Source organism: Mustela nigripes, chromosome 2 (assembly GCF_022355385.1).
Source record: "Mustela nigripes isolate SB6536 chromosome 2, MUSNIG.SB6536, whole genome shotgun sequence".
NCBI classification, from domain to species: Eukaryota; Metazoa; Chordata; class Mammalia; order Carnivora; family Mustelidae; genus Mustela; species Mustela nigripes.
The window spans coordinates 5,174,486-5,189,930 of NC_081558.1; the positions used below are offsets into that span (position 1 = coordinate 5,174,486).

The 15,445-nt window shown below is 54.5% G+C and overlaps 1 protein-coding gene across 2 annotated transcripts; it reads right to left on the reverse strand.

Annotated features, from left to right (window-relative positions):
• Nucleotides 1–1,977: 1,977 nt before the first annotated feature.
• On the reverse strand, nucleotides 1,978–13,739 carry MARCHF2 (membrane associated ring-CH-type finger 2). Of its 2 annotated transcripts, none has more exons than XM_059388835.1 (5): nucleotides 13,610–13,739; nucleotides 9,967–10,194; nucleotides 5,931–6,126; nucleotides 4,360–4,569; nucleotides 1,978–2,575 (listed from the first exon to the last, which is right to left on the reverse strand). In XM_059388835.1, the coding sequence occupies exons 2-5, from the start codon at nucleotides 10,140–10,142 to the stop codon at nucleotides 2,417–2,419; spliced, it is 741 nt and encodes a 246-aa protein (XP_059244818.1). In that variant the 5' UTR covers nucleotides 10,143–10,194; nucleotides 13,610–13,739; the 3' UTR covers nucleotides 1,978–2,416. The 2 variants fall into 2 exon arrangements, with proteins under 2 accessions (XP_059244818.1, XP_059244819.1); XM_059388836.1 differs by lacking the exon at nucleotides 13,610–13,739 and adding an exon at nucleotides 13,250–13,603.
• Between the last annotated feature and the right edge of the window lie 1,706 nt (nucleotides 13,740–15,445).

Sequence of the window (15,445 nt, forward strand, 5' to 3'; positions counted from 1 at the left end):
TACAAATTCAGTCATGCGGTACTGCCAACAGCTCTGAGCCCAAGACTTGCTCTCTCTTTTGCTAGAGTTAAGGGTCATTAAAGACTGCCTAGGGGAGTCTGGGTGGCTCAGTGGGTTAAAGCCTCTGCCTTTGGCTCAGGTCATGATCTCAGGGTCCTGGGATGGAGCATCACATCAGATTCTCTGCTCAGGGGGGAGCTTGCTTCCTCCTCTCTCTCTGCCTGCCTCTCTGCCTACTTATGATCTCTGTCAAATAAAATAAAATATTTTTTTAAAAAAGGAAAAAAAGACTGCCTAGCACCAAACTGCAGTTTTCTCCTCACTATAATTAAAAGTATCAGAAGAGGGGCACCTGGGTGGCTCAGATGGTTAAGTGGTCAAGTGTCCGGCTCTTGGTTTTGGCTCAGGTCATGATCTCCGAGTCCTGTGATCCAGCCCCCCCGTCGAGCTCCCTGCTCAGCAGGAAATCTGCATGAGACCCCCCTCATTCCTCTCCCCAGCTCGTGTGCACATGCATTCTCTTTCTCTGTCTCAAATAAATAAATCTTTTTTTTAAGATTTTATTTATTTGTCAGAGAGAGAAAGAAGGGGCACAGGCAGGCAGAGTGGCAGGCAGAGGCAGAGGGAGAAGCAGGCTCCCTGCTTAGCAGGGAGCCAGATGTGGGACTTGATCCCAGGACGCTGGAGTCATGACCCGAACCCACTGTAGCTGCTTAACCGACTGAGCCACCCAGGCATCAAAAGTAAATACATCTTTAACAAAAATAAAAGTGTTAGAAGAGATTTGCAAAGGATCTTTTTTCGGCACATCCTGGGGCCTCAGCACTGTCTCCAGGGACAGCATATTCCAAAGTCAGCCCGTGAGAGGTGGGTGCCAGAAATGCATGGCATAAAAAGCTACAGAAGGTTAGAAGGACCCTGATTGCCAGCCGAGCGAGGCACTTGGGTATGAACCTGTTCTGCAGGCCCCCAGAAGCCTGCAGAGGCCTACTCATCTATCCGTCTGCCTCTCTCCTGCCCCTCTGCCCCTCAGTTACAGGGCTCCAAGCATGGCTCAGCGGCTCTGCGTCTCCCCCCCCCGCCCCGGGCCGCATAGTTTCCAGCCTTCAGGCCTTTGCCCTTTGCTGTTCCTCCCAGCCCAGTGGCCAGACTGGCTTCCCCATTATCTACCTAGGGCAGAAAGGGTTTTCCTCCCTCTACGGGTGACCCCACAGTCAGTCACGCAGCAAACGAGAAAACACCAGACACTGTGCTGAGCCCATCAGGGATGTGTGGCCTTGGGTGAGTAACCCACTGCTCTGAGCCTCTGTTTGCTTATCTGCAAATGGGATTCACAAGAGAGCCCCGGAACCCACCTTTTGGATCTGCTCTGAGTAATAACTGTGGCTCCATGGAGTGAACCCTCAAATGTAGAAAGCTCAGAAAGAGCTCAAGAAGTGGATGCCTCTGCTAGCATGACTGTATTCTGCTGCTTTTATGCAGAATGCTCGGCACTAGACCTGTGTGGCCCCGGGGATCAACCCTAACTCTACTTCCTAGAGCCTTGGGGCCTCAGACAAAAGCTTCCCTGCTCTGAGCCTCGGTCTTCTCTGTAAAATGGGGGTAAGAGCCATTCCTGCCGCTAAGGATGGGCAGAGGGAAGACACCTATGAAGACTCAGACACAGGTCACCCTCGCTAAGTACAGACATTAGTGATTTGGAGTGTGAAAGGGCCCGGCATGATAACTGGACCGCTCTAGATGCAAAATAGATGGAAACTGTTCTTCTTACGTGTATTTACTTGAAATCATTTATTATATGACCCTGCCACCACCTGCTCTTTGCTCAAAAACTCCGGCTTTGTGTCTTCCAGGCGTACACAACAGATCCCTCAAAACCAGCTGAGTGAGGGTCCATTGTGTTTCTTTAGCCTGATGCCCTGTAGGTCCCAGGTGCCTCCCTTCAAGGCCTCGGCTCAGAAATGTAACTGACAAGTCCATTTTGTCCAGCAAGGGCTCCTTTTATTCATTCAGGGTGGGTTTTTGAAACGCAGTGCAACTTTATAAAGTCAAGGGGTGCCAGGAAAGCGAGCCTGCCAGGTGCAGAGAAGTGCAAGAAGCTTGCGGAACCTCCCAGCCCCGTGGGCGCCCTGGTTCACCTATGGCCGTGGCTGCTGGCCCCTAGGGGGCCGGGTGGACCTCAGAACGAGATCAGGGTGCCTGCTCTGTCCGAAGCTCAGGACCACGTCCATCTGTTCTCATGTACCACAGTGTGCAAAACAACTGGAGAATGTCTTCATGTGGGATCACAGAAATCAGCTCCGCTTGGTGTCTCTTGGCCTAAGAAGCATTCCGGCCGTGCAGGAAAGGTCGGGCAATTTCATCCTTCCAAATACCAGGGCATCACCAGCTGCCTCTGGCCCTGCCAGCCCAGCCTTCACACTGGTGTCTCGTCTGCCACCTTCTTCAGGAGTCCAGCTGCCAGTGAGGAGTGCTGTGTGCCCTCAGAGCCGTCTGCATCACGGATCTTCAGGCGAACTTTCTGGTTGGTCCTTCTCCACTCTGAGTACAGCTGGCAGTGGTAGCGGAAGGAGACCTGCAGGGCAGCGGGGAGTGGGGGACGAATGCCAGACTCTGGTCTCCGCCCCCAGGGGAGGGAAGGTGAGCCCAGGTGGCACCTGCTTTGGCCCAAACCAGGGCCGGGCTCCTGCTTCCAGAAACAGAGACTGCATTCATACATTTCTCATTCGGACTGCGTACACACACCCGTTCACTCTCCAGGGAAAACTCCCCACTGGCATTTGGGACCCTATAAAGGGCAGGGGTCAGCGGCACGGAGCAAGGAGTTCCCTTTCTGTTTGTCTTAGAGTGGGACTGAAGTGGGACAGCTTCTTGGAAGGGTTTAAATGTCACCGGGTCAGAGAACTGCCCGAACTTGGAAGCCAGCAAGAAGTCCTTCAGGAGATGAGTGGACAGATAGGGACATCCAGACAAGGGAAGATTAGCCAGTGCTAAAAAGAAATGAGCTCTCTGGCCGTGAAAAGACATGGAAGAACCTCAGATGCAGGTTACTAGGGAAAGAACCCAGTATGGAAGGCTACACACTATCTGATTCCAACTCTGACATTCTATAAGGATGAAACTATGGAGACGACACAAAGACCAGTGGTGCCAGGAGCTGGAGGGTGGGGGGCAGGGACGAACAGATGGAGCCCAGAGGACTTTTAGGGCAGTGGAATTACTATGTAGGTTACCATAATGGTGGCTACATTCATCCTCCATCTGTCCAAACCCCAGAGAATGTACAGCACCAAGTATGAACCGTAATGGAAGCCACGGGCTCTAGAGGACAGTGATGTGTCAATGTAGGTCCCTCTGTTGTAACAAAGGGGCCCCTCTGGTGGCACACTGATGGGGTGGCACAGGATGGGGTTGGGGGTATATGACAACTCTGTGTACCCTCTTCTCAGTTTCGCTGTGAACCTGAAACTGACCCAACAGAGTCTATAAAAAAAAATATTTTTTAAACCAATGTCAGTGGTTCGTAGTCTTTGATCACAAGAAGGCATTTGCACAGGTGGTGCTCAATGCACTGTTCATAACAGCAAAAAAAAAAAAAAAAAAAAAAAAGAAGGGGAAGAAAACATGAGAAAGAATCCTGGTGTCCATCAAAAGGGATTAGTTAAATAAATACTGTACATCCAGACCATGAATAACTGTTGGGTGACTGCCTTTTCTTTTTAAAGGACGTTAGCAAAGTGAAAGCAAGCAGACTATGAAGCCGTAGGTATGGTTTCATGCTGTTTGCATTAAAAAAAAAAAAAAAAAACTGTTAATGGATACCCACTACTTTTGGAGCAGGGATCGCGCCCACAGCTAGACAACAGTGGTTATCCTTAAGAGGGGAGACTGGGGGCTCCTCTCCAGGCGGGGGTCCTAATGGCTGCCAGTCCAGTCCCTCTCGAACCCAGTGGACTTCCCTCTTCACGTCTTTCGCTTCCTGTCTGTCTGTCCTTCTGCTTCTCCTGCTCTTTCCCTCGCGCTCTTCTGGGCTCGCTCTTCCTCTCCTCCTCCTGCCCTCCCTGTCCCCTGACCCCAGCTGGTCCTGCTGGGCTTGTGGAAGGCCAGACCTATGCCCGACACCGCCGGTCAGGCGTCCTCATCTTTCAGGAGCCGAGCTCACACCTGACTCGTGGCTTCCCTGGCCCTTGGTCGGGCTCAGAATGTGGAGCTCCATGAGATGCCAGGAATTGCTTCGCCCCGGGCAGAGGCACAGCGAGGCGGAGGGAGCCAGGGTGGCCCCCAAGCCATTGCCCAAACCCCTGGCCTGCCTGCCCTGAACCAGAGACCCCCAGATGCCTCCAGCCGGCAGCCACTCACCAGCGTCCAGAGGACATAGATGGTAAACAGGGCAATGGTGAGCGCGATGAGCCCCACGGCCTCGAGCCGGCTGTGGAGCCGGAGGTGGTCCTGGGCGCCGCGCAGGCACAGCCAGCCCGAGATGGCAGCCAGCGGCGTGATGAACAGGAAGCATACCATGTCACAGCACAGCGTCCGCTTCTCTGTCCGAGGCCCTGGGTCCTTCAGCCACTGCAGGGGGGTGCGGGGAGGAGCTGCTGAAGTGGGCTTCATATGGCCCTCCCATGAGACCCCCGGCCTAGGGATGGGGCGCGGGACCTCCAGGCATTGCGTATCTGCCTGCAGACCCGGCAAGGCGCTGGGTGGGTCCTGCGGGACCAGCGTCCCCCCCACCCCGGGTGTTTCCCTCTGTCCTCTCCTTCCTTCACATATTTACTGAGCCTACAATGAGCTCCCGGGCCCTGCTAGGTGCCCCCATTGTACAGATGGGGGAACTGAGAGCGCACAGAGGGACGGACACATTTGTGCCAGCCCACACCACTAGTCACACAACTAGTCACCCACAGAGCCAGGACTGCAAGCTGGGGAGCAGGGGGGTCTGGCTGCAGGGCCCGTGCACCCATGGATGCTGAGCTCCACAGCCCACCACAGAGGAAGGGGCGAGAGAAGTGGGCTTCACTGATGATAATTCGGGTGAGCAGAACAGAAGGGTCCCTGCCCTTCTGGAGCTCCTGAGCTGGTGCAAGAGGTATGAAATGGGGTGCATGGTTGGGGAGGGGATGGCCTTGCTGAGGAGGGGACCATGAGTTGAACCGAATGAGCAGAAGCAGCCACATGAAGAACAGGGCGGGGGGTGTGTGGGGGGACGACACCCCAGGCAGCAGAGCAGCAAATATGGGGCCCTGATTCGGGAGTGTGTGGCCTGGGCAGAGTACAGCAGGGAGGAGGCCCGTGTGGCTGGACGGCAGGGCAAAGGGAGAGGGGTGCTGCCTCTCCTACATCTCACTCTTCTCCTAGATCCCACCCCCAGGGCCCCCCCACTGTCCCCCTGGGCGGGCCAGGGGCCTTTCTAAGTCAGGCCCAGAGGAGTCCAGAGGGCATCCATGCAGCCAGCAGAGCTCTGGGGGGCAGTGCAGCACCCACCACACCCGAGAATGCTGATCTCAGTCCTGACCCATGCCACTCAGGCTGAGGTCTAAGCTCCTGGGCAGAGCCCACAAAGCCCGGAGTAGCTGCCACGGTCGTCTCTGGTAACTCGCTCCACTCCAGCCACCCAGACTTCAACAGGAATGCTAAACTCTTCCTGGCCTCAGGGCCTTTGCACTTGTGCACTCTGCCAGGACAGCCCTTCCACAGGTTGGGTCCTTGGCATTACTAACTCCTCATTCTTCAGGTCTCAACTTTAGGGGTGACTGAACAGGGAGCGGGTACAGGGTCTCGGGCCTGGTTCCCCACCCCCACTACCATAGGGGGAGGTGGTGGGGAAGGAGGTCGACTCTATAGAGAAGGATATTCCTGGGCAGTCCCCTCCTCCGACCCTAGGCCTGTCTGCCTTCCCTCTGCCCGCTCCAACCTGGGGCTCCCAAGCATACCTCTGTGAGGGGTCGGGGCCGCTTCTCCACTGCAAACTCCGTGTGGCACAGCTCACAGTAGCTGGTGTTGGACGAGGAAAGCCACCTCTCCAGACAGCTCTTGTGAACGGCACCCAGCGTGCCAGTGCAACCACATGGAGAGAGCAGGCTCTCCCCATTTGCTCCCTCGTGGCAGATCCGGCAGAAGGGACCATCGCTAGACACAGAGACAGAGCACATGACTAATAAGCAAGCCTCCTGCCTATGCCTGCTCTGCCACCCACTGGATCACAGGCTCAGCATTGCCCCTATGCTGCCACTTGGCAAACTCCTACTCATCCTTCAACGCCCAGCTCCAGACCTCCTTTCCTTAGTAAAGCTCTCCCAAATTCCCAAAACTGTAGCCATGTGCTCCCTCCCTGGGTTCCTGTGGCCCATTTCTGGCCCAGGGTAAGCACCTCTTATACACGCCCATCTAACGTCTGCTCCTCCTTTTCCTGAAATACTCCCTTAACTGTTCTGGGCAACCAACAATTCTCAGTCCTTGAGGACTAGAGCAGAGCTGACAACACTCCTGATGACCTCAGGCCTGACCGGTTAGAACACCACACACCCCTGGTCACCGGGACTGATTCAGGGAAAGGCATGTGCGAAGCAATCGGAGTCACTGTGAATTAATTCCTGAAATTCTTCCCACCCCCACACCCTCCAATTCCAGAACTAGAGACAGCAAGGCTGATGTAAGTCAGGAGCTGATGGCAGCGTCTGGTCCCCACGTGGAGTCTGTGAATGGTGCCAAACAGAGAAAAGCAGAGCCAAGCAACAGGGAAAGACAGATTCTCAAGGACACCACCACAGGCTCTGGATCTAGCCACACCTGAAGGCCACGCTACCTGAGAAACCTGTGCATCCAAGGAGAGTAGTTCCCCTGCTCTTATGTTTTAGGGGGGCTCAGAAGACATAACAAACATCCACAGGAAGCCGCTTCAGGGAAGCCTCAGCCCCAGCCTGGTCTCTGGGGATACCGGGTCCTTCCTGGGGCAGCTCAGGGCTGGGGGTGTGGCCTTGGTGGGCTCAGAGGCTGTCCAGCACATGAGTCATTGTTTTCCAGACATTTCTGCCCAGAGAGTGGACTGCAGGAACACTCAAAGGAGGCAGACCAGGAGGGCTGCTTCCCAGATGACAGCAGTTTCCCCTCAGAAACTATTTTCTATCCTCTCCTCAGCGTCTTCTGCTGTGGGGCTTTGAAGCCAAAGCCACGCGCGGACCCGTCACAGCTACCTTCTGCCGTCCTCCACCGTGTCCAAGGCTGTACGGGGCTCCACCCTGATCCCATAACGCCCCCGCCCAGAGTTAGCAGGAAAGGAATCCCTGCTCCGGAAGCCAACCCCGGGAAGTGGAAGGGACGAGAACTTTGAGGAAGAGCCATGTCAGTTTGGGGTTTGTCCCAGGGAACCCTACTTTTTTTGGAAAAGCCACTTCAGAGAAAACAAGACAAAATGAAACCTGACTTCTTGCGGAGCACTTGTTAAGGACCGGGCCCTGTTCCAAGTGCAGCACGTGGACGACTCTGTTACTCTCCCAGGGAACCTGCGAGGAAGGTGCTCTTTTGCCCTCCTTTCACGGATGGGGAAACTGAGGCCCCAAGGGGTGACCCCGTGTGCGTGAACTCACACTGCTAGTAGCCCGCGAAGCCGGGGTGTAAACCCAGGACGTCTTGCTCTGGGGCCCCCTTACAGCCTATACCATGCTGCCTGCTCCAGGAAGCAGAACAAGAGAAATGGACTTCACTCATGAAATTCTGGCAGGTTAATAGCGCAAACGGCACAGATGAGAAGGAAATGGGCCAGGGGTGGAGGTGGGGAGCCTCAGTGGGGCTGCCCAGGGCACACTCCAAGAGCAAGAGAAAGGAGAGTGTGGGCAAGGAAGCCGGCAGAAGCCACGGGGAAGAGGCAGCAGGGGAAGGGTCAGGGCTGCAGAAATGCTCTGGGAAGCTTCGAGGACGGCCCGGGCTCGCTCTGGCACTGGTGGGCAGAGCGCCAAAGGCTGAAGGATGAGAACACTGCGGGCAAACAGCAGCCTTCTCTCGGGGAGGGTGGATCTGCCCGGGTCCTCAGCCTCATCAGCGGGTTTGGGATGAGCAGGATCAAAACTCAGAGGGGAGGGGCCCGTGGCTGGCTCAGCCTGCAGAGGCTGTGACTCTTGATCTTGGGGTCATGAGTTCCAGCCCCATGCTGGGGACAGATGACTTTAAAAAGAAAGGAAAAAAAAAAAATTCAGAGGGGAGGAGCCATGAGCAAAGAGGCCAAGAAGCAAATAGAGAGGGCCTAGTGGTCTCGGGGGCATGGCTGTCCTGACCATCCGTGGGGTCACAGAGGGACTCTCTGCTCCCTGCCACTTGTCCTGTTTCTGAGGACTGCAAGACTAGTTGGTGGGACTGAACGAGCTTCCCCCCTTCCAACCCCAGCAGGAGCCCTAGGTTTAAGCCTCAGCAATGCTCAGGGACACAAGCAGGTATCAGCCTCCCTCTGGGCCTTGGTTTTCCCAGGTGTCAGAAGGGAACGGTAGGGAAGTGGGGATGGCACTTAGTGCCCCTCAGACGCCCCATGTAGGGAGACCCTCCTAGCTTTGGTCAGCCTCTTCCCAGGCCCCCTACCCCACCAAATGTCCCCTCGCTCCCAGCCTGGCTTACCCGGCACAGACTCTGTCTTGCCTTCAAGAGCACTGACAGGGATGAGGGCATAAAACCCCACACCCCAGAGGAGGCCTAGGAGACCCGCCATATCATCTGGGCTTGAGTGAGGCTTCCTGGAGGAAGTGACGCCCGGCAAAGACTTGGAGGGTGAATGGCAGTGAGCTCCCTCCAAAGCACTTCGAGGTCTCCCAGGGGCTTCTTTTGATGTTGGAATGAACAGCTTAGGACTTAATTCTGACACAAGCCACAACACGAGTGAATTCTGATGACGCAAAGCTCGGTGAAACAAGCTGGTCGCAGAAAGATGAATACTGTGGACTCCCAGGAGCTCCCTGGAGGAGTCCCATTCACAGAGACAGAGAGGCGATGGTGGGCACAGGGTGGGGGAGGGGGCAGGGAGTTCGTGCTTCAGGGCGACAGAGGTTCAGTTTGGGAAGACGAGAAAGTTCTAGAGACGGGTGGTAGTGGGCGGCTGCCCAACAGTCTGAGGTTACACTGGCACACCTTAGATTATCTATATTTTACCATAATGAAAAAAAAAACACAAAAAACAAAAAACCTGGAAAAGAACTTAGGAATGAAATCTCAGCAGATAAACCTAATGGCAACGCCAGAACACTTGAAAAATTAAAAAGAAAAAGACATCCCCCAGAGTCTCGTTCTCTTAGCCAAGCTAGCGGCTGTTTTAAATCCAAATGAGGGAAAACGGATTCCGATTTGTGTCTGAAATCCGAACGAGTTAAAATGGATTCAGATTCAGATTTGAAGGGTTTACTTCAAGCTCTTTTCCTTGGAAGTGATGACAGATTGGCGAACCAGGCAGGCGTAGCTCACAGGGGGTCTGGAAGGCCCACACTGGGGCTTAACTACTTTTATCAAAGGCAGATGAGGTGGCAAACCCGTGGACAGACACCGGAGGTGGACCACATGGCAAGGGACTCTCGGAACAATGCAATGAGGAAGGTGTCCCCATCTCCAAGAGACTAAGGTAAAGGAACTTGTCCAGGGTCCCAGAAGGAGAGGGCTGCCGGGCAGGATTTGACCCCTGGTGCTGTGAATCCTCAGCCTGCACCGTGAATCGCTCCCTTATCATGTTTCTCCAAACTAGGAGCTGCTCCCCACGGTCTAATCTCCAGATTTCACCCAGCAACCTGGGATTTCTGTTTTTCCTGGAGAACCGGACCCGGCCAGCCAGGCCTCTGTGTCTGCAGGGCAGTTAAGACTGAGGCCCCTTTCTCTGGTTTGTTTGCCCCCCCTGGACCCTCTAGACAACTGGATTTCTGACCGCAGACCGGGAGAAAATCGCTTGGCCCAGGGAGTAAAGCGAGTGACAGCAAAGAGCCCTGCTTGGTTGCCACTCACCTGGACGTATCCAAGGCTCGGATGACAGTTGAGAGGAGCAGGCCATCCCTTGAAGTCACCTGCGCCACGTACTGGGGTGGCCCAAGGCCAGTGGCCTCCACGACCTTGGAGAAGGCAGGGCTGCCAGAGCAGTCACACAGCGAGCCAGGGAGGTGGCAGCAGTCACCCGTCGTCATGGCCACAAGGAGCCCTGTGTCCTCAGGGCCCGAGGCCCATGGTCCCAGGAGCCTGGGGAGAGGCCGGCAGGGAGGTTAAGGGCAAGGTTAAGGGAGGTTAAGGTTATCAAGCCAAATACCAACTGGCATTCGAATCCAGGTCTCGGAGCCTCAGTTGCCCAATCTGTAAAATGGGGGATTCAATGGGATGCTACTTGCAACTCAGCCCAGGCCTGATGCACAGGAGGGGGCCTCCTGAGAAAGGCCAGCCAGGTCCAGCCCTCAAGGCTTGGAGGCCACCCCCAGCACCACGTCTCCAGACATGGTGAGAGCCCCGAACAGGTACTGAGTGCCTGCTGTGTGCCAGGCTCTCTGCTTGGGGCTTTCCTGGGCTAGAACCATGCCCGCCAACAACCTAGACACTTGTTCTCCATGGACTGGATTTCTGGGGCTGGGCTCAGAGCATGTGAGCCTGCCTTGGAGTGGGGCAGAACCGAGCTAGAAACCTGGCCGAACAGACCAGGACAGGACATCGTCTGATACCTCCTTGACTTGTCAGGCAATCAGGAAAATGGTGCAGGCTGGGGGGCTCTCGGCAGCCTCTGTTCCTGATGGAGCAGGTGCTCCAAGACATGCCCATGTCCTCGTGGAGAAGCAGTGGAAGATGACCAGAGACTTAGGGAGCAACCTCAAGTCTGCTCTGGGTGGGGGGACCTCAGCAATATTCTTCGCCCTACCCCCTACCTAGGGTCTGCTCCACCAAAAGGAACCCTTGGCAGCCTTCACCCCCAACCCAGAAGGAGCCAGTAAGACTTTGTGTGTTTCCCTTGAGAACTTCCTGGAAGTAACAGAGGCAGCAGCAAACCTGGAGCCAGGGTCCCTGGGCTGAGCCTGTCTTATCCTCCAGCCTCTGTCTCCAAGAGCTGCAGTCCAGAGACGCCAGCAAACTCACCCCCCGGGCAGATTTTACCAACCCCTGCTGGCCAAATCTGACCCCTAAGAGAGAAGGGGAAAAGCCAGCCTAAGTGATTCACTAACTCTTTGCACCAAGGCCATGATCTGGCAATGATCAGTACCGTCTGAACAGTTCAGCCAGAAGCCTTCCTGGCCCACCGTGCCCTTCGGAGCCTCCACAATTGGGCCATTGCCAGCCAGATAAGCAGATATCAGCCCCGAGGCAGGAGAAGCGGGGAGGAAGACTGCACGGCCCAGATAACATCCTCAGGGCAGCAGTGGCAGGAGCTTGGCGTGTTGTGTACGCGGCTGTCCCTCCCGAGCAACTTCCGGCTCAGAGGTCAACAGGGAAGCCTCTGGGCTCTCCAATAGAATGTACGAAGTGGGGACTCCATTCTTCCCACCCCCCAAGCATCAGCCTTAACCTTACTGCAGGGAATTGGGCGCTCCAAAGATCATCACAGCTCCTGTATATTGAGTTCTGCCATTTCTGTTCCTGGGAGTCGGGGAGGGAACTCACCAGTAAATCTGCTAAAGCAAGGACTGAAAATCACCAGAATTACGACAGCAACCACAGTTCATTAAGGACTACTGCAGGCTGAGTATGAGAAGCTCGCTGAATGCTAAACTCTAAACACTTGCCCTAAGTGTCCCCTTCAAAGATCACCTGCCCGGAGAGGCCCTCTTCCATGACCACACTGGCCAAAGTGCCATTGGTGACCACATTATTGTGTTCATGGAATGTGCCCCTCCCTGAAGCGCTCTTATTTCTTCACCCCCGGTGAGCTCTGGGAAGGGGGGACGAGCTCTGGGAAGGGGGGACCGGGTTGGACGTGCCCTCTGCCGTCGCTGGCACAAAGTTGTTGCGTTTCATTTCTCAGCCCCTACTCTCTGTAAGAGCAAGGGGGGAGAAGAACCCTCCTAACCCCCACACCTTGATCTTCCAGGGCCCGTGGTGGGAATCAGGGATGTCTGGAGGCCAGAGGTTTGCACAAACCACAGAAGCTGGGGCTTGAAGGGAGCCAGACTCAAGGCTGGACTCAGCTCTGGGGCTGCTGGGCTGGGCGAGTGAGCCGATGCCTCAAGTGAACTTGGCCCAGTGCCTGGGGGATAAATTTCACCGAGTCTTCACAACTAATCTATGACACAAGTCTAGTAATTACCCCCATTTGATGGGTGAGGAGACCGAGGCTCAGAGAGGGGCAGCTACTTGCCCAAGATCACACCATGAAGAAGGGACCGTAGCAAGATCTGAACTTAGTCCAGTGAGTGGCTCTGGGACTCCAAAGACCTGGATTCCTTCAAGTCTTGATTCTGTCACTGATGCTGTGTGTCCAGGGACAAGCCACTTTGCCTCTCTGGGCCTCATCCTTCTCTTTTGTCAAGTAAGTTAAGATGGAGCTGGTGGACTGTGCTGAAGGACTTCTTGAGAAGGAGCCCTGAGGCTCAATTCCCCCAGCAAAGCCTGTCCTTGTCTAGGCCCACAGAGGGTGGGTGTGGGAGGCGCTGGGGAAATGCAGCCTCTGAGCAGCCTGCTCAGCCTCGTTTCCCTCGGAGGAAGAAACTATAGGGAGAGGAGTCAGAGGGCCGTAACGGTGCCTAGGCCCGCCAACGGCTTCACTCTCTGGGCCTCAGTTTTCTCATCTGTAAAATGGAGGTCATAACAAAACCCAGTTCATTCACCCCTAATTACTAAGAAGTCAGTAAATATTAGCTCTTCTTCACAGTTATTGTCATCAGCTTACAGAGCTATTAGAGGCTTTGAGGACACAAGCCACGGTCACTGCTTGGCACACAGTAAGTGCGCAGTAAATGCTGCTCTTATTTTTAGAAGAAATGTGGAGCCTGTGAAATGCATTCATTCCTCTTCGCTCACCGTAGAGAGGCTCCTGGGGGTCCTTCAGTCCCTGCATGGCCCCGCGCTGGAGGCCAGGCTGAAGCCCAGCTCTGCCCTCTTTTGCTGTATGGCCCCAAGGGAAAAGACCTCTGTGCCTCGATTTCTTCATTTGTGTAACAGGGAACATTTCTAGTACTTCCACCTATTCTGGTCCCTAGAAGACTAAATAAGCGAATCGTATAAATTCTGGCTCCCCTGGTCTGAGCACCCACTAACAGCCAGGCAGTCCGCTAAGCAAGTCCTTTGTAGACAGTACGTGGGTCACTGTAATACTTACTATCTTCCCGGCAGAGCTGCGCTGGGAAGGAGGCTGGGGAAGGCGCTTCCGGACAGCCTCCCGTGTGCGAGGGTCTTTCCTCGCCCGCCACCTTCTGAATTCTCCCAACAAGCGCCACCGGGTGGGCGCTGGGACGACCCGGTTTCACAGAAGGGGAAACCGAGGCTCGGAGAGGCACCTACTGTGTGCCGGGCCTCGGGGACCTCCCGCCGTGCTCGAGACGGGAACTGCGATCCCCCGTTCCGGGGAAGGCTGAGGCCGAGGGTCTGAGCCTGAGCGTCCCGCTCGAGAGCCAGGTTCGGGCCTCGAACCCGGGGGCGGCCCGCGGACCCGCGCTCCCCCCTACCCGCCCGTGCCTACCTGACCCGCGGCCGGGCCGGGCGGCCGCGCAGGCCCCTCCTCTAGCCCCGGCCCCGGTCCCGGCCCGGCCGGTCCCGTCAGCGCCGCTAGCTCCGCTCCGGCCGGCACCTGCGTCCGGACACCGCCCGCCGAGCCGACGGTGCCACGGGCCAATGGCTACTGCCTCTCGCCCGCACTAGCCAATCCCCGTGCACGTCCCGCCCTGGAAGGCGGGGCCGGAGGCGACAGGGACGTCCTGGGCCGCACAGGCCCCGCGGCGCCGCAGCTGCTGGCTCCGCCCCCGCCGCGTCTTAACTCCGCCCCCAGCTCCGGCTCCACCCCCAACCCTGACCCCGCCCCATCCCGGCAGGGAGCACGAGCGGGGTTGGTGGCGCCACCTGCCGACGACCAGTGCTAGCTAACCGTTACAGACTTGAACGTGACACCCAGCTAAGGGATTTGTAAGTGTCCATCTCCTCCCTTATGCTTCTCATTAATTCTGGGAGGGGAGGAGAGAGGAACCGTATGATCACACTTTACAGAGGGGAAAACGATAGTCTAGAGAGGTTAGGGGGCGTGGAAAAGCCTGAAGCTAACGCCACTCATCATTCACTTGCTCATTCATTCATGCAGTAAGTTCATTCACTCGGTGTAGTAAACATCAATAAGAGGCTTGTTATGGGGGCGCCTGGGTTAAAGCCTCTGCCTTCGGCTCAGGTCATGATCTCAGGATCCTGGAATCGAGTCCCGTATAGGGCTCTCTGCTCGGCAGGGAGCCTGCTTCCCTTCCTCTCTCTCTGCCTGCCTCTCTGCCTGCTTGTGATCTCTCTCTGTCAAATAAATAAATAAAATCTTTAAAAAAAATCTTAAAAAAAAAGAGAGAGAGAGAGAGACTTGTTATGAGGCAGGCACTGTCCTAGGCTCTGGGGACACAGGGTTGAGTAGGACAAATATTGTTGCCTTAATCTAGGGAATTAACCAATTGTGTAATTAATTATTAATGACAAAAATGATAAATTGTATTAAGTGTGGGGAGGACATATCATGGAATAATTTGGAAAGTCCAAAAATACTTCCTTTAGGATGAAGCAATTGAACTCACAACTGACACAGAATAGAGGTGAACTAAGAGAGAAAGAGGGTAGAAGAATCCTAGGCAGAGAGTTCAGGTACATGCAGAGTCCAAGGTAGGATGGAGAATTGCCTCAGTACTCCTCTCCCCTCCTGCCCGCCCTCTATGGAATATATAGAGCAATTCAGTTACCTCAGTTACATTCTGTTGTGTTGTACTAGCTTTATTTTTCAAAAGTGAAAAGATAAATCATAACATTGCTTAAAAGGTTAGCAGAAGTAGAGGAAGGGGACAGAGATACAAGTTAGACTTGTAAAAATGTACCTTGTTTTATATATTTGGCTTTACAACCACATAAAATATGGTATATCATTATAAAACAAAGTTGAAAATGTATAGATAGCCCTAAAAATGAAAATAAAACAAAGGAACTTCTGTATCCAGTTGGTGACGAAACAAGAAAGAGATGAATGCCTAGTGATTTCAAAACACAACAATTTGACCCTACATACCACTACTATATTTTTGATGGTGATGTTGCAATTGTTATCCTGAGCCTGTTGCATATTTAGTATGGGATAAAGCAAAAGCAAAGAAGTTCTTATGATGTCAAAGACTGGGATTTTAAGAGGGAGTGAAGGAGATACAGATATACAGTTAATTATGTTAGCAAAAACCCTGTAACCTTGAACTTGAATCGGGAGTGTCACAGTATATTTTATCTTTGCAAAAAAGCAAACATTTCCTAGCTCTGTCCACTGAAAAGATCTGAAACAAAGACTGAC

Coding starts and splice junctions, on each gene's coding strand:
- MARCHF2 (XM_059388835.1), bottom strand. CDS start 10,142: ATGACGACGGGTGACTGCTGCCACCTCCCTGGCTCGCTGTGTGACTGC. Junction 4,570..5,930: donor GGCCCCGACCCCTCACAGAG/GTATGCTTGGGA, acceptor ACCCCCCTGCAG/TGGCTGAAGGACCCAGGGCC. Junction 2,576..4,359: donor TCTATGTCCTCTGGACGCTG/GTGAGTGGCTGC, acceptor GCTGCCCTGCAG/GTCTCCTTCCGCTACCACTG.